This window comes from Carassius gibelio, chromosome A2 (assembly GCF_023724105.1).
Source record: "Carassius gibelio isolate Cgi1373 ecotype wild population from Czech Republic chromosome A2, carGib1.2-hapl.c, whole genome shotgun sequence".
NCBI lineage: Eukaryota > Metazoa > Chordata > Actinopteri > Cypriniformes > Cyprinidae > Carassius > Carassius gibelio.
Window position 1 is genome coordinate 6558931 of NC_068372.1, and position 19442 is coordinate 6578372.

At 33.5% G+C, this 19442-nt stretch overlaps 1 protein-coding gene and 1 long non-coding RNA gene across 3 annotated transcripts in view; both read left to right on the plus strand.

Moving 5' to 3' along the window:
• Nucleotides 1-657: 657 nt before the first annotated feature.
• Nucleotides 658-3956, plus strand: LOC128023163 (uncharacterized). The gene is made up of 3 exons (XR_008186019.1): nucleotides 658-844; nucleotides 957-1051; nucleotides 2657-3956. It is a non-coding gene; the product is annotated as an uncharacterized LOC128023163 (long non-coding RNA).
• Nucleotides 3957-8556: 4600 nt separating this feature from the next.
• The window catches only part of LOC128025216 (neuromedin-U receptor 1-like), a 12359-nt gene continuing 1473 nt past the window's right edge, over nucleotides 8557-19442 (plus strand). The window contains exons 1-4 of one of the 2 annotated variants that reach the window (XM_052611352.1): nucleotides 8557-8669; nucleotides 10561-11443; nucleotides 17801-18046; nucleotides 19188-19442. The exon at nucleotides 19188-19442 is cut by the window's right edge and continues 1473 nt beyond it. In XM_052611352.1, coding sequence (XP_052467312.1) covers nucleotides 10582-11443; nucleotides 17801-18046; nucleotides 19188-19195 — 1116 coding nt within the window. In that variant the 5' untranslated portion in view covers nucleotides 8557-8669; nucleotides 10561-10581 and the 3' untranslated portion in view covers nucleotides 19196-19442. Of the gene's footprint in view, nucleotides 8670-10560; nucleotides 11444-17800; nucleotides 18322-19187 lie in introns of those variants that run through there. The other variant, XM_052611345.1, reaches the window with a different exon arrangement.

Genomic DNA, 19442 nt, shown 5'->3' on the forward strand with positions numbered 1-19442 from the left:
ACGGAATGTTCAGTTGAGCAGAGGCTTTTCAATGCAAGTCTATGGGAGTTTTTATGATTTTTAATCTTCAGTTTTATGAAAAGTATAAGTCCGATCAGTCTAAAAAGATATAGCAACTAACTTCAGATCAGTTTGAAGATCTGGGCTGAGTTTGGAGTCTGTAGAGTTAAAGCTCTAGGAGGAGTAGCAGTTGAAAATTTTAGTCTCAGAAGAATAATAATAATAATAATAATAAGTTTAAATAGAATATCAGTAAGTTGGCTCTCTCAAGCCAACTTAATAAGTTTAAATAGAATATCAGTAAGTTGGCTTTCTCAAGCCAACTTAATAATAAGAAGTTTAAATACAATATCAGTAAGTTGGCTCTCTCAAGCCAACTTAATAAGAAGTTTAAATACAATATCAGTAAGTTGGCTCTCTCAAGCCAACTTAATAAGAAGTTTAAATACAATATCAGTAAGTTGGCTCTCTCAAGCCAACTTAATAAGAAGTTTAAATACAATATCAGTAAGTTGGCTCTCTCAAGCCAACTTAATAAATTGAGTAAATTTCGCGGCTAAAGTGATCACGTGTGCAGCTCCGCTCCGCAGGAAAAAAAAAATCTGCTCTCCTCAGAAGCCACATCGACTAGCCATACTCCTCACAACTCCTGGTAAGTAACGTTAGTCAGCTAATCCTACTTACGTTTGTAACACTTTATTAAAAAGTTAATAATTATTAAGCATTTCCTAACAATTGTCTTTGTATTTTACGTCATATTCAACAAGTTTCGTAGCTTAATCGAAGTCACGTGAAGGACGGCTTTCCTCAGCAACGGCAAGACCCGCACTCCTCTCATATCGTGGTACGTGGTGTAATTTAGCCAGCTAATACTAATTATGTTTGAAATGTTTAATTCAGAAGTTAATTATTAAGGATTTCCTAACAATTGTGTTTGTATTTTGCGTCATCTTAAGAAGTTTAATAAGTTTCGCGGCTCAAGCAAGAGGCACCTGTCACTGAAGGACTGCTTTTCTCAGCAACGACGTGAACAGCATTACTCGAATTTCCTGTAAGTAACGTAGTCATTTTATAACTATGTATATTTGCAATAATGTATTCAAAAGTTGATTAAACATTGACCATGTGTACGTGTACATAACAGTGTAGTTTTCTAAGTTAGTTAGTGGGGCAGCCATATGTATGTTAGTTTTTTTTTTTTTTTTTTGGAGTGGGTTAACGTTGGTACTATTTGGATCACCGTTTATTTCAACCTCCATTTGAAAGTCTAACGATAAGTGTAACCGTGGTCCAGCAACTATAACTATACATGCTCAATGGAAAACGATTTTGTACAGGTTCCCCTTTGGGGTCAGTGGCTTGTCAAAAGGGAACACATCATTTATGAACTTTCAAATGACAACATTCTGTCTTGTAAAAAGCAGTCATGTTTTTGTAAAACATCATAATTACTACATGAACTCAAGTATGAGCTCTTAAATCACCACTACGAATACGCCATGCAAAAGTATTTAAAATGGCGTGGACATAACATAGACTGGTGCGTTTTAATCAGCTCCCACTATAGGGAGTCAGCCAGTTTAAGGCCTGCTCCGTTGTAAAATCATTCTAGTGCACTGAAACCTAGATCACATACAATATCGGTCAAAAGTTTGAAAACCGTAAGCTTTTTAATGTAACAAATCCAGACCTGGTGGGTATTGAAGGACAGCGGAGGCTGGGGGAGGGGTACATTGTTTTAATTGAGTAAACTTACTAAATTTATTAAGAGTGTGTTTAAATATACTCATTTTGATTTGAATTAAGTAATATTTTTGTTCCCTGAAACAGATCAGTTTAATTTTCCATCCTTAAATAGTTTGATAGAAATTTCACAAATATATTATGTGTATTATAAATAAACAATTTGTTAGTCAAATACTAAATTGTTTTAGTGGAAAAAATAAAATAAAATATAACTGTACATTTTAGATAAAATTAACTGTTGTATTTTTAGTCAGTTAATATTTTTACATTCATGCATTTGGCAGACGCTTTTATCCAAAGCAACTTACATTGCATTTCAAGGTACTGTACACATTTACAATCTTATCAATTTTTGCTAGCGCCGACGCTCTACTGTTTGAGCTACAGGAAAGCCATCTTTTGTATAATCAAGTAAACTATATTCAGAGATTTTATTAAGTTAATAAAGTTAAATATTACTGTAATATTTACTAAGCCACAGAATTATTTAGAGGGTTAAGGGTTGAGTGTGAGGGTTAATGCAACGCATATTTTTTACAAGTAGTGCAGTTAAACAAGCCTTTTTGTTATAAAGAAATTGGTTGAAATAATGCGGACCTCAATAAAAGCCTATAGCATTGATTTACAGCATAGAAGCTTGGAGTTGGTCTCTTTTCATTTTTCTTTTAGGTTTATTGTTAAAAATAAATGTCCCTATGTAGAAAATTAACCTGTCCTCTTGTTAAGAATAATGCTGTTAATTTTTGCAACTCCTCCCCCTAGTAAACTTTGTTTGAGATTTTACCTATCATATGGTCCAACAGAATGTTTGCTTCTTCAGGTGCTATTTGTTTTGTGTATTTGTCACTTTCTTGTAACATTCAGGTTTGAATGTTAGCTCTAACCAGTTATCTTTAAAATTTGCCTGTAGGGTTCAGCTGATCTACCCGTCTTCGTACAAGCAGAGTTGGCAGAGGAGGTCATAAAAATCTACATCCTTCGGAACAATGATGGGGCAGTCAGCGACATAACCTTGGGAATCTCAGCAGAGCCTGCTGCTATCTTTTGGGAGTCACATTGGATTTGAGATATCCCAAGACCCACAAATACAGGTCCTTCTCCAAAAATTAGCATATTGTGATAAAGTTCATTATTTTCCATAATGTAATGATAAAAATTAAACTTTCATATATTTTAGATTCATTGCACACCAACTGAAATATTTCAGGTCTTTTATTGTTTTAATACGGATGATTTTGGCATACAGCTCATGAAAACCCAAAATTCCTATCTCAAAAAATTAGCATATTTCATCTGACCAATAAAAGAAAAGTGTTTTTAATACAAAAAAAAGTCAACCTTCAAATAATTATGTTCAGTTATGCACTCAATACTTGGTCGGGAATCCTTTTGCAGAAATGACTGCTTCAGTGTGGCGTGGCATGGAGGCAATCAGCCTGTGGCACTGCTGAGGTGTTATGGAGGCCCAGGATGCTTCGATAGCGGCCTTAAGCTCATCCAGAGTGTTGAGTCTTGCGTCTCTCAACTTTCTCTTCACAATATCCCACAGATTCTCTATGGGGATCAGGTCAGGAGAGTTGGCAGGCCAATTGAGCACAGTAATACCATGGTCAGTAAACCATTTACCAGTGGTTTTGGCACTGTGAGCAGGTGCCAGGTCGTGCTGAAAAACAAAATCTTCATCTCCATAAAGCTTTTCAGCAGATGGAAGCATGAAGTGCTCCAAAATATCCTGATAGCTAGCTGTATTGACCCTGCCCTTGATAAAACACAGTGGACCAACACCAGCAGCTGACATGGCACCCCAGACCATCACTGACTGTGGGTACTTGACACTGGACTTCAGGTATTTTGGCATTTCCTTCTCCCCAGTCTTCCTCCAGACTCTGGCACCTTGATTTCCGAATGACATGCAAAATTTGCTTTCATCCGAAAAAAGTACTTTGCACCACTGAGCAACAGTCCAGTGCTGCTTCTCTGTAGCCCATTTCCTGCACACGCCTGTGCATGGTGGCTCTGGATGTTTCTACTCCAGACTCAGTCCACTGCTTCCGCAGGTCCCCCAAGGTCTGGAATCGGTCCTTCTCCACAATCTTCCTCAGGGTCCGGTCACCTCTTCTCGTTGTGCAGCGTTTTTTGCCACACTTTTTCCTTCCCACAGACTTCCCACTGAGGTGCCTTGATACAGCACTCTGGGAACAGCCTATTCGTTCAGAAATTTATTTTTGTGTCTTACCCTCTTGCTTGAGGGTGTCAGTGATGGCCTTCTGGACAGCAGTCAGGTCGGCAGTCTTACCCATGATTGCGGTTTTGAGTAATGAACCAGGCTGGGAGTTTTTAAAAGCCTCAGTAATCTTTTGCAGGTGTTTAGAGTTAATTCGTTGATTAAGATGATTAGGTTAATAGCTCGTTTAGAGAACCTTTTCATGATATGCTAATTTTTTGAGATAGGAATTTTGGGTTTTCATGAGCTGTATGCCAAAATCATCAGTATTAAAACAATAAAAGACCTGAAATATTTCAGTTGGTGTGCAATGAATCTAAAATATATGAAAGTTTAATTTTTATCATTACATTATGGAAAATAATGAACTTCATCCCAATATGCTAATTTTTTGAGAATGACCTGTACTCACTTGAGTTGTTCCAAAAACTGTTTCTTGAGCTGGATCCTCCAAAACTCTGTTAATGTTCAGAGGTTAAAAAATGATCTTCTTGCATAGTAGTGGTTCACGATCATCCCACAGAATGGGTATTCCTGATGGAAGTGTTTCTGTTATCGGATTAATTCTGTTGAAGGGATAGTTCACCCAAAAAGTTGATGTTGGAATAATGTACTCTCCCTCAATTTGTCCCAAACCTGTACGAGTTTCTTTCTTCTGTTGAACACAAAATATATTTTAAGTGACGTGACATTCAGCCAAGTATTAAAGAGTGTTTGTTAACGCAGTTAAAGGTTGCCATTGACTTTGCATAGTATACTTTTTTTTTTCCTACAATGGAAGTCAATGGCAACTTTCAACTGTCTGTTAACCAACATTCATTAAAATATATTTTGTGTTCAACAGAAGAAAAAAACTCGTACAGATTTGGGACAACCCGGGGGGGCGAGTACATTATGACAACATCATCTTTTTGGGTGAACTATCCCTTTTAATATTGATGTAAGTGTTGCTTTTATTTATTTTATGGTTTAATGTTGAGTGTGACTGCAAATGGCTGGTATGCACCAGGAACAAAGTAAGATGTCATTTCTCTTACGGCTATCCTATTTTACATGTAATCTACTTGAATACTAAGATGGATGAAATGTTTCATAAGGTTTAATCATTTCCCTTATGGCTACTTTACAGTTTTAATTTTTTGCAATCTACTGGAATATTAAAATGGATAAAATGTTTCAAAGGTTGATTTTAGACTTTTTCTTATGTTTAATTTACAAATAAATTTTCAATAAAAAATGTGTTTCTTTCTTTATTTGGTTTTATTATATTAAATATAAAGGGTAAATAGTGTAAAAAAAAAAAAGTGAATGCAACATTTTGATAATTTATAGTCCAATATTAAGTTAAATTCACTTTTACATGTAGTAAACATAGCACATTTGTTTGGTTAAATTTCATCCAATATTTCAATTATATCTACTCAATATTTTTTGTTTATTTTACATAAAATTACAGTTGTGGTGTTTTATAGTTTTGATTATATCTAATTAATTTTATTTCTCATATAAAGTAATTCAGTTATTCAGATTTACTTATTTTTTTTACTGCCAATTACTCAATTTAAACAGTATATTTCATTGATTTCACAGCTTTAAAATTTACTCAATTTTTTTGAGTGTAAAAATGTTTCACCAAAAAAATTGAGTAAATAATAGTTAAACTTTTTACAGTGTAGTTGCTGGGTAAAACACACTCAAATAAATAAGAAATAAAACACTGGGATACATTTTAGACAAGAATCAGCTATGTCATTAATGTATTTTGTTAATGAAAGATTGAACAAGAGTATTTTTAATAAAGGTCAGATTAGAGCAGGTTGTCACATCAGTTGCATTTATATTTTTGCTCATTACCTTTTACATTTTTGCTTTTTCTTTAATTGCTTTATTGCTAAATTGTTATGTTGAGTAACTTTTGTAGTTTTGTGATTTGTGGATAAATTGCATGATATAGTGTGATAACATGTCCTGCTACTGGGTCTCAGTTGGTTTTTCATACATTTTTCAGACATTTCATTTTTCATACATTACATCTCATATGGTTTTTCATACATTTTTCTGTAATTAATTGCAATTAATTTCCCATAACATTAAAATGTATAATCTAGTTTCACATTGAATCTCAGTATTAATGAAAACACAAAGATGATTAAAGGCAAGTATCATGTTTCTATTGAATGTGTGTATGTAAGTGTGACAACTAGCCCCAGTCTCCCCTGCATGAATGGCAAATCATTAACTTTGACTGAGCTGATGTCTAGACATAAGAACACAGGCTCCATGGCATTTGCACAGGAGACATTCAATTTGATTCTCTTTGACAAAAACAATTGAAAATTTCAACCTAATTTGCATAAGAATTCAAACTCATTTGAGCTGAACTGGTTTATTTGAAATAAATCATGGATAAAACACCTGCGACGGCTCGTATGACGTTTGTCAAGTAGCACTGAATAATTCTCCAGTCATGAGGAAATATATTACTGTCGGATTATCACATGGCTAATACTGTCCCCGTCACTTCACAGTTTGGGAGCTGGTCAGGATTGAGTGCACAGAGCCAGAACAGACAGCCACTTGAGGAAAGCTTCCTCCCGGAGACGTCAGAAGACAAAGTTATCCTTCAGATAAACAGCAAGCTCTGCCACACAGTGTTTCCATGCTGTAGTATGTGACGCTCCTCTAGATGCCCAACAAAAGCCAGAACGATTTTTGAAAGATTTAGCAGACACTACAGTTTGGCACAGCTTGTTTAAGACAAGTCTATAACAAAATCAAGCATGAAAGAAGTGAACTAATGTTACACCATACAGTAGCTTTACACTATATGTGTTTAGTATTATGGGATTGTTTACCCAAAAAATAAAGAAAATTGATTTTTAAAGAAAGTATGCAACCAAGCAGCTGACGGAAGCCATTGACTTCTATAGTATTTTTTCCCATACAATGGAAGTCAATGGTTTGTTTCCCAGCATCCTCCATTATCTTCTTTTGTGTTTTTGAAACTCATACAGATTTTAAACAACTTGAGAGCGAATAAATGATGAATTAATATTAATTTTTGCATGAACTATCCTGACAATTTATGAATCTTTAAGGTCACTGGCCATGTTGAGCTGGAATACAGTAATTATAAAAAGCATATCTTAATATTTTAGACATTGATTCGTGTTCTTTGAGCTGGGTATAAGGTATCCAATGTAATAAAAGTCTCTGTGGGATGTGACCTCTCGCAGCACAGAGTCACAGTCTTGAGTTTTCCTCTGCTTGTGCTGAATGGTGGAGAGTTTCCAAAACACTGTCAGCGTACCACAAGCCTCCTTTTAGGGTTATCAGACACCACAAAGAGTCAACACCATTTGAGGGACATGGCATTGATTATTATTGCAGAAAATGCCACTTTCTTTTTTCTCCACTCAAAATGTTTACAAAGAATTGCACTTTAGCATTCTTTAAAAAATAAATATACTCATGCACAAAAGTGCTTTAAAATGATATACTCAAGTGCAAAGTGAATGGAATGTTTTTTATGACTCTTAATTATGTTAGCTGAAATTAAATCCAAATTTAATAAAAAAAAAATTATTGCGATTTAGTAGATTTTTACTTTTGTTAATTTTAAATGTTAAATCAAATAACACACTACAGTGAAAACTATAATTAATTACTTTACATGCTTCACTATGTGTGTAATGACTGAAAATGTACTTTAAAATACAGCTTTTTATTTCAAATTATTGTTAAAACATACACTTTTTCAACATAGATTAAATGTTATTTTATAGATAGTTTATATGTGTACACTTTCAATGTAAATTCAGTACAATTAAGCACAATTCATTTTGGCAAGGGTCATACACACTTATAATTGTCAGTAATATAACAATAATTATCAAAATTTTCAACTCAGTTTACAATCAGCTACAGTTATTATTGGTGCAATTCTGAACACCGTTTTGTGGATTGGATTTTATTAAACTAGAAAAAAGAAGCATTTTAGGATTTTGAAAAAAGTGAAATGGAGAAGAAATAATTAAGGTTGTACACTATTTTTAGATCACTGATCAAACGTTAGCAAATGTGTTACATTAAGCATTTAAACTACTCTGAACAAAACTAGATTTCCCTTCTTCTTTGCATCTTTGTCAGATCACGCTGGAATCATGCATGGATCATCAGGTTATTCACAAACTTGTGGAGTCTCATGCTGTCATTAAAGTAAAAGATGGGCAAAACAAATACGTTTTAAGCTTTTTTAAATGAGATATTTCATATTTGATAAGAATATATATTTATTATACTGCAAGTATAAAATTTTTGTTTTGTTTTGTAAAATCATTCATAAAAAATGTGGTGTCAGCTTTGTATATAAACATGCATGACATAATAGGGTAAGACTTCATTGTTCTTGGTTGAAAGCCAGTGAAAGATAATTCATAGTGCGACTGCATTGGTGAAATATACACACTGGACATTCCACTGATCATACGTAAAAAACACTGAAGGCACATGAAAGGTCATCCATCTCACTATAAGGAGGAGGAGACGTTGTGGAGAGAGTTAGTAGGTGTAGTGAACAGCTCTCTTCTGTGCTGAGTGTAATGTCAGATTTCATCTGTGGAGGAACTGAGAGGAAGGACAGTCATGAGAAGCAGTCGTTCAGGAACACCAGTCTGAGAAACAACAAGATTCTGTTCAGGTACGTTTGCTTTATTCTCCTTTTCCTTTCAAACTTGTGTGAAGAGCAATGAATTGAAATATTTTAAACACTTATTTTCATTACAAAAAAAAAAAGTGTCCTTTTTGTCTAACACAGACATTTTCAATCTTTGCAAACCAAGATTCTCATTTAGGCTTGTTACAAATTGGTTTATTCATTTGAAGGTTTACAAATAAATAAATAAAAATGACCAAAGCATTTGAACTTTACACTGTTAGATGCTTGCAGTGTAAAATAGAGTTTACTTTAAGTGTCAACTATTAAACTACTGCAATTTAGGGATTGTGGAAACACGTTTTTATTAAACGAATGCTACAAAGATAATTTTGTATGTGATAACAATTTGAACATCTGCCAACCAAAATGTTTATCTAGGTTGATCTATTACCAATTTTGAAACAAGTCAAAAATTCATTCCTACTTTTATTTATAATTTTTTATTTTATTATTTAAAGGATGTTTTAAAATGCCTTATTATTGGTGATGCTAATGTATCTATGACAAATGCTTATTTATCATGAATGCTTTTATATGCTGTGAGTATGCATCTGTTTATTGATAGATGTTTATTTTGAATGAATTCTGTTCGGCAGAACAGTTGTACTCTTTCGATATCATGTAGAAAGTTACATTATGTCTTCTAAAAATTAAAATAATGTAGAATATCCAGACTGAATATAAAGGAAGAAAGGGGTCAAATTTAATTCAGCCTACGGGAGAAAAAAAAACACAAAGCTTTTAAAGACTGAACTTAGATTATATAAACTTCTCCAGAAGTGGTCCTAAAACATCTTAGCAGGGTTTCTTACAACCTGTCCAACTAAATACAATGATAACCACAAAAACAAACACGCTTTTTATTTCCATCCTTAAGTACAAACTAAAAGTAAGTAAGAACAGGAACTGAAATCTTCAGGACTGAGCACTACAAATTTAAACATCTCATACCATAAATGAATATGTTTATTCAGTTTGGTTTGGGTCTGTTTACTCTAATTTTAACTGAAATGTATACAAGAGACCTAACTGTTACTGCTCAGAATATACACCAGTCGAAACCACGGCACAGCGGTGGAAAAAGAGACTGTAAAATAACATGGACATAGTGTCTTTGACATGACCCGTAGGTTTTCTCAAGAGCATTTCTGAGGCCTAAAGTGGGCGGAGCCGACAGTTGCCATCATGGCAGCTCCTCACTGTTTGTCACTCCTGGATGATCGTAATTGGTCAAAGAGGTGGGAGGTGGGCGGAGCTGGTTGCTGAAACCACGCCTACTAGCTCAACACTAGTGACAGCAGCGGCAATCCACCTGTCACTCAAGTGGCCACACCCTTAATTATGCAGAACACGCTCAATATAATTTATAAGGATGAGTTACAAAAATAAATCCACGCCCCTCACAGTTGTCATGAAGGGCAAAATTAGCTGTATAGACCACAACCACTTTTTGTACCATGCTGTAAACTTATTGATGTAAACATTGATTCCCTTTGCTTTCTTGAGAGTGACTGGAAGGTTGTTGCACTCTAGAAAGTGCTGGGTTGTTTGTTTCAATCCAACTTGGCGTCAAATATGGACTAACTAAACGTTTGGGTTAAAAAATGAATGTAAATATTTAACCCAACGGTTGGGTTAGTCCATATTTGATCCAAAAGTTGGGATGAAATATCCCCAGCATGTTCCCTTCAAAAACACGTTGAACTATGTTTTGACCCTGAAAAACTTATAATCTGTACAGTCCCCTATTCCACAGCTCTAAAGCATCTAAAACCATCTTTATTAATTGAACTATAGAGTGACATCATATTGTTTTTACTGTACTTTTGATCAAATAAATGCAGGCTTTTTCTGTTTGTTGTAACATCTGCAGGTCATTTCCTGGTGATAATCAATGATCCAGTACAACTGTTCGTCTCCAGACTCGCTGTACGCAGCTGTGAATGCATCATGGTGCTCCACCAGAGAGGACGAATGTCACATCAGAACGGTGAACCAGTCCGACCTCTGTCTGAGCCGCCGTGCTTTCCTGGAGAAGAACCTGGGCCCTTGCCGCTCACCCTTCTTCCTGCCTATGTGCGTCACCTACCTGCTCATCTTTGTAGTCGGCGTGCTGGGCAACAGCCTGACTTGTATAGTCATCGCCCGTCACCGTGTGATGCGCACAACCACAAACTACTACCTGTTCAGCTTGGCCATTTCTGACCTCCTCGTGCTGTTCCTTGGTCTACCACTGGAGCTTTATGAACTCTGGAGCAACTATCCCTTTCTGTTTGGCATCGCTGGCTGCTACTTCAAAACCTGCCTGTTCGAGACGGTCTGCTTTGCCTCTGTGCTAAACGTGACCGCCTTGAGCGTTGAGCGCTACAGAGCGGTGGTGCATCCTCTGCAGGCCAAACACATGGCAACGCAAGCTCATGCCAAGCGCGTTATCCTTGTGCTATGGGCTGTCTCACTCTTGTGTGCCTTGCCCAACACCAGTCTGCATGGTGTGGATATGTTAAAACCCCGTTTTGGACTCACTTTCCCCGATTCGAGTGTGTGTACCCTGGTGCATGATAGGTGGATCTACAACTGGCTGGTGCAGGTGACGGCTCTGCTGTTCTTCATCCTGCCGATGCTGACCATCACTGTCCTGTATGTGCTGATCGGCCTGCAGCTGCATCGAGAACGCCAGTGTTTTGATTCACAGATTGGGCTCAATCAAGATGGGGTAAATCAGAGGGCACGCCATGGGCAAGTCACAAAAATGCTCTGTGAGTCCTGTTTCCCCTTCTACACCAGCTGTTGGTATGCTAGTATGGGTTTAAGCAGTGGTCTCCAACCCAAAAATAACAGAAAAATAATTACAAAAATATTTTTTGTACCTATATATGTTCCGGAGCTACTGCAACAGTGATAAAAAATAAAATAAATAAAAAAACTAGTGGTGAGCATACATTAATTTTTTTAATCTAGATTAATCTCACTGTGATCTGGAAATTAATCTAGATTAAAATGGCTAATTTGAATTCTGACAAAGGCATTCAGAATATGTGTGTTACCCAAATAAAATTGACAAACAGTAAGTCTTTGAGAAGGGGTTTATCAAGCTTTTAGAAAAAGCTCATCTCCTGTTTCCAAAATGCATCACAAAGTGCTTGAAAAAGCTGTAAACTAATTCCACATTGCACAAGGTGCAAACACCCTTATGCCTGTTTCACACCAATGTTTAAGTTTTTTTCAGGTTTGTAGGTGTCAAGGTACAGAAACCAAATAATTAAATGTAAAATAGCACTGGATAGTCTTCAATGTAAAAATGAAATATATACAATCAAATCTACATTTATTGAGACACCTTTAACATTTCTCACATTATTACAGTTTTGCTATATATATCAAAAATTATATCTGGTGTCTGAATAATTTTTGGTTTGACTGTTAAAACTACAAAGTAATTAAGTCAAGAGCAGTGAGTGATTTTCATTTTCTTGGATTAACATTACAGCAGCCAGTCGCTAAATTAGACGCGGTCACTTTAAGAGACGGTGAACACATCCAATATTATACACATCCCATTTTTTTCCTCAACTGTTTACTTTCACTTAAGAAATAACTGACAGTTTTTTCGAGCATAATTTCCAAGGTGGATATTTTGACACATTTTTTATGTATTTGTCGACACAAGAGCAAAAATAAGCAAATTCGATGTTCAAGCATTTGGAGACGCCTTTCTCTGCATGAGCCCTGAACACCAGAACACCGCAAGTACTGAATTGGGCTCTTTCACATCTTTTTGTTCGTTCAAACTGCGATTTGTATTTGTTCGTTCAGGTGCAGGAGGAGCTTATAGGAGAACTTCGCAGAAGAGAGCTCGGTTCAGTGTCGCTGTCTCTCTCTCTCTCTCTCTCTCTGCACCGAACACAGCGCTAGTAACCAGCTACTCCGTTCAGCTTTTCTGCGTCTTGTTTTTGGATGCTTTAATATTTAAATGGACAAGCCGTAAGGCGTAAAAACGTGAAAAAAATGACGGTACACAGCAGTGGCCCGTCAACTGTCCTGAGCATCTTTTTAGGCTGACCTCAGTCAGTCGGTTATATAAAATATCAAGGTGAAAGTCATCATAGCTTGCTTAGTATAGACCCAGCTCCCAATCCAACTTTGAGAATAGATTAATGGCTATATTTTTTTTATCGCCCGATAAGAGTCTCGCGTTAACGCAGCACGTTAACACCGATAATGGCCCACTACTAAAAAAAACACATAAGGCCTGATTCTGTAAACAGGATGTTAAAGGGATAGTCCACCCAAAAATTTCAATTACCCCATGATTTACTCAGGCTCAAGGCATCCTAGATGTATATGACTTTCTTCTTTCAGGCAAATCTAATCAGAGTATATATATATATATATATATATATATATATTAAATAAAAAAAAATTATTCAATTTATGCATTTAGCTTTTATCCAAAGCAACTTACAGTGCATTCAGGCTATCAATTTTTACTATCATGTCCTGGAACTCCTAAGCTTTATGAAGTCAGTGAATAGGTGTTACTTTTCAATAGAAGTACAATAGAGTGCATCCATCCATCATAAAAAGTGTCCCACACAGCTCGAAGGGGTGTTAATAAAGTCAGTCAAGTTAATAAAGGATGACTGAGGATGTAGGCTTGGTACAAGCTCTGGTGAGATGTAATGAACGTGGAAGTGTAGAGGAGAAAGCAAAACAAAGCATAACGAGGATTTGCAAAGAACATTTTCAGAGGATTTTGATATAAGGCAAGAGGAGACTAGTTTTACAGAAATTTTGCTTCCTTTGCTCCTGTAAACAAAACTTTTTCTCACTGGAACTTATGTTATGCCTACATTCTACGTCATCCACTGGAACACCACTCTCTCGTGAACACTTGTACAGCAGCTAGCGGAAGCTGGAGGATACTGATTACTAATCAGAATACTTGAGAACACTTGAGTTTTACAATTGTAGAAAACTCAAGGGACTCTGTTAATAATCTGTGCTGATAAACAGAAAATTCTCATCTGTGCTTTATCAGCCTCATGTCATGTTATTGTAAATACAAAGGGGATCTGATTTAGTAATAGCGTCAGTCTACATCTGGCTTATTGTAATAGCTGGTCAGCACTACGCTGTGTGGCCATCCTCAACTAATTTCAACATTTACTTTGATACTGAGATACAAACAAAATACTTAAGTCATGTATTCTCAAGTTCATAAACACTGTCAGTAGAGCAGATGCATGCCAGGAGTAACAGTTTTGTTTTATAGATTTAAACACATTATAAGTGTATCTGGACACTTAAAGCACACTTAAATGTGTGAATGTCCTTGCATCAGATAAAACAATAGTGTCATCTACAAACAGATGATGTTAGAACTTTTCCCAGAACTAACGTCACTATTCATAGCCGTTTTTGTAATGACTATTAAAGGAAGTTCACCCAAAAATGATGTTTTGCTGAACATTTACTCGCTCTCAGGCCATCCAAGATGCAGATGAGTTTGTTTCTATCAGCCCAGATTTGGAGAAATGCAGCTTACCATCACTTGTTAGTAATGGATCCTCTGCAGTGAATGGGTGCCGTCAGAACGAGAGTCAAAACAGCTGATAAAAACATGACAATAACTGTTTAGAATGGTTTTTACTTGCAAACAGTGGTTGATCTGTGAATATTTCTCTCCTGATTCAGAGCAAGATGAAGAGAGAAACATTATAGATAGGGGACTTGGATAGGGTATTTTTTTCTGTCTGAAGTTTAAAAAGTCTTGATAAATTTGTCTCTTACATAAATTAGCTTTCCTCACAAGAACTTAAATAATGGACTGGAGTGGTGTGGATTACTTGTGGATTATTGTGATGTTTTTATAGTTTTATCTGCGATCTCCTCTTTGTGTGCGTGTGTATGTGTGTGTGTGTGTGTGAGAGAGAGAGAGAAAGAGAGATTTGCATCAATGAAAGCAGCACATTCATATAAATTGGTGATTCAACTGATTTGGAACTAGCTGGATTCCATGGTATAACAACATAAAATAACATAACATTACATAACATTACATTACATTACACGCAACATAACATAACATATAACATATAACATAACATTACATTACATTACATATAACATAACATTACATTACATTACATTACATCACACATAACATTACATTACATTACATTACATTACATATAACATAACATAACATTACATTACATTACATTACATATAACATAATATAACATAACATTACATTACATTACATTACATATAACATAACATAACATAACATAACATAGTATAGCATAACATAACATTACATTACATATAACATAACATAACTAAACATAACATAAAGATAACATAACATTCCATTGCATTACACATAACATAACATAACATAACATTACATTACAAAACATATAACATAGCATTACATAACATAACATAACATAACATTACATTACATTAAATTACATATAGCATAACATAACATTACATTACATATAACATAACATAACATAACATTACATACAGCATAACAACATAACAGAACATAACATAACATTACATCAAATCACATTACACCACACATAACATAACATAACATTACATTACATTGCATTAAATTGCATTGCATTACACATAACATTACATTACATTACAATACATTACACATAACATAACATAACATTACATTACATATAACATAACATAACATAACATAACATAACATATCATAACATAACATAACATATAACATAACATAACATAACATTACATTACATTACATACAACATATCATAACATAACATTACATTACATTACATTACTTTACATTACACATAACATAACATAACATAACATATAGCATAACATAACCTAACATTACATTACACATAACATAACATAACATAACATTACATATAACATAACATAACATAAAGATAACATTACATTACATATAACATAGCATAACATAACATAACAATATTACATTAAATTACATATAGCATAACATAACATTACATTACATTACATATAACATAACATAACATAACATTACATTGCATTACACCTAACATTACATTACATATAACATAACAACATTACATTACATTACATTGCATTACATATAACATAACATAAAATAACATAACATTACATTACATTACATTACTTTACATTACACATAACATAACATAACATATAGCATAACATAACATAACCTAACATTACATTACACATAACATAACATAACATTACATATAACATAACATAACATAAAGATAACATAACATTACATTGCATTACACCTAACATTACATTACATATAACATAACAACATTACATTACATTGCATTACATATAACATAACATAACATAACATAACATTAAATTACATATAGCATAACATAACATAACATTACATTACAATACACATAACATAACATAACATAACATAACATAACATTAAATTACATATAACATAACATTACATAACATTACATTACATTGCAATACACATAACATAACATAACATTACATTACATATAACATAACAACATTACATTACATTGCATTACATATAACATAACATAACATAACATAACATTAAATTACATATAGCATAACATAACATTACATTACAATACACATAACATAACATAACATTACATAACATTAAATTACATATAACATAACATAACATTACATTAAATTACATATAGCATAACATAACATTACATTACATTACAATACACAAAACATAACATAACATAACATTACATTACATATAACATAACATAACATAACATATAACATAACATAACATTACAATACATTACACATAACATTACATTACATTACATATAACATAACATAACATATAGCATAACATAACATAACATTACATTGCATATAACATAACATAACATAACATTACATAAAGATAACATAACATAACATAACATTTCATTACATTACATTGCATTACACATAACATAACATAACATAACATAACATTACATAACATATAACATAACATAACATAACATTACAATACATTACACATAACATAACATTACATTACATATAACATAACATATAGCATAACATAACATAACATTACATTGCATATAACATAACATAACATAATATTACATAAAGATAACATAACATAACATTACACTACATTGCATTGCACATAACATAACATAACATGACATATAACATATAACATATTACATATTACATATAACATAACATAACATTACATTACAAAACATATAACATAACATAACATAGCAGAGCATAACATAACATAACATACAACATTACATTACATTACATTACATTACATTACATATAAGATAACATAACATAACATTACATTAAATTACATATAGCATAACATAACATTACATTACATTACATATAACATAACATAACATAACATAACATTACATATAACATAGCATAACATAACATTACATTACATTACATATAGCATAACAACATAACATAACATTACATTACATCACATTACACATAACATAACGTAACATAACATAACATAACATAACATATAACATAACATAACATAACATAACATTACATTACATATAACATAACATAACATAACATATAGCAAATCATAACATAACATAACATTACATTACATATAGCATAACAACATAACATAACATAACATTACATTACATTACATCACATCACATCACATTACACTACACATAACATAGCATAACATAACATAACATTACATTACATTATATTACATATAACATAGCATAACATTACATTACATATAACATAACATAACATAACATTACATATAGCATAACATAACATTACATTACATATAACATAACATTACATTACATTACACATAACATAACATAACATAACATAACAACATAACATAACATGTTGTGTGTGTCAAACAAGTGCAGTGCTGTCGAAGATACTTTCCCCTTTGGGGACAATAAAGTTAAAGTTAGTTATAACATAACATGGTTTAATATAGTATAAAAGGAATAATTATTATAAACATTTACATGTAATTTCTGATACACTTTGTGTGTATTTGACAGGTGCATTGGTGATTGTGTTTGGAATCTGCTGGGCCCCGTTTCACATCGATCGTGTCATGTGGAGCTACATTGATGAATGGACTGCAGAGAACCACTATGTCTTTCAGTATGTGCATCTTCTTTCTGGAGTCTTCTTCTACTTGAGCTCAGTGGTCAATCCCATCTTGTATAACCTCATGTCTTCACGCTTCAGAGAAATGTTCCGTGATGTGGTGTGTCAAAAAGACCGTCGTAAGCTCTCAATAAGTAAGGTCACATTACGTAGTGTTGTTTCTGCCTATGTTCCTGCCTCCAATTCTGTCTCTTTTTCTGTAAAATTCAACCCTCGTGGGCTGCCACACACTCTCTAGAAAAAAAGGGAGTATTCCACTCAAGTTATTTTATGCAAATACTATATCACTTATAGCTGCGCTGTCAAAGTATTCAATACTGTATATAAAGTTAAGTTCATGAGTGCTCAAGTAATTAAGTTAACACCCAGAGATGCATATATACACATATACAAACACACTACCATTCAAAAGTTTGGGGTCTTATTTTCAAAAACATTAACATTGTGAAATATTACGTAAAGAATATATTTTATTATGTAATTTATTCCTGTGATCAAAGCTCAATTTCTCCAATCAATATGCTCAAGGAACTTTTTTATTATTATTATTATTAATCTCAAATCTCTTATAAAGTTCCAAAGAACAGCATTTTAAAAAATTACTTTACTGTCACTTTTGGTCAATTAAATGCATCTTTGCTGAATAAAAGTATAATTTTCTTTCAAATAATCAAACAATCTATCAGTCAATAATGAAAAAGATTACCAACCCTACATGTTTGAACAGTAGTATGAGTGCACCTAGATTTTTACCCATCACCCTAATTTTGCACTGTATATTTAAGCAGCTAAAATGCTATTTTTGAGAGGTTTTTCAGTGTCCACATTATGAGCACGTCTCTTTACACTGTAATCTCAAAACAGGACAAAACACTATCATATAATGATATATATTCAAATCTCATATAAAACACTTTTTTTAATTAAGAAGGTTTTGATTGTTATTGTTTTATTGTGCATTTAAACACACTTAGTGATGTCATCAAATGTAATTAGCTTGAACAATTCTAAGCATTTATTTTAAAATGTAGATTTTAATGTTTAGTTAAAAGTAACTTCGATTTTTCAGATACTGGAAACAAATATTTCTATATTATTTCATATAATTCTGACATGGTTCACATGTTTCTCGGGTGACCTGACTTTGAAGTCTTTTCCTCTCAATGTGTGTCCTGTCTCTCCTCCTTCTGTCCTGTCTAATAGAAGCCCAGAAATATAACTTTAAAAGAAGTTGGTCAGTTAGTTTGTATATTTCTTCTCTGCCAATGTAAATAGTTCCATAAGAAGCCAAAGCATCAAGTTTTACATGTCACCAACCAACACACAGACTGAAAGTCAGACTGGAACAACGTATGCAAGTGGAGCGGAGAGACAGAGATTCCCCATTTCCACTGAAAAACACTGATTTCCAAAAAAACGCAGCACTGAACACAAAGTCTGGAACACAGCAAACACTACAGTGAAACACCGTTCATCCTAACAGTCAAACATAAGGACTGGAACTCTAAAATAAATCACAGAATGTTACAA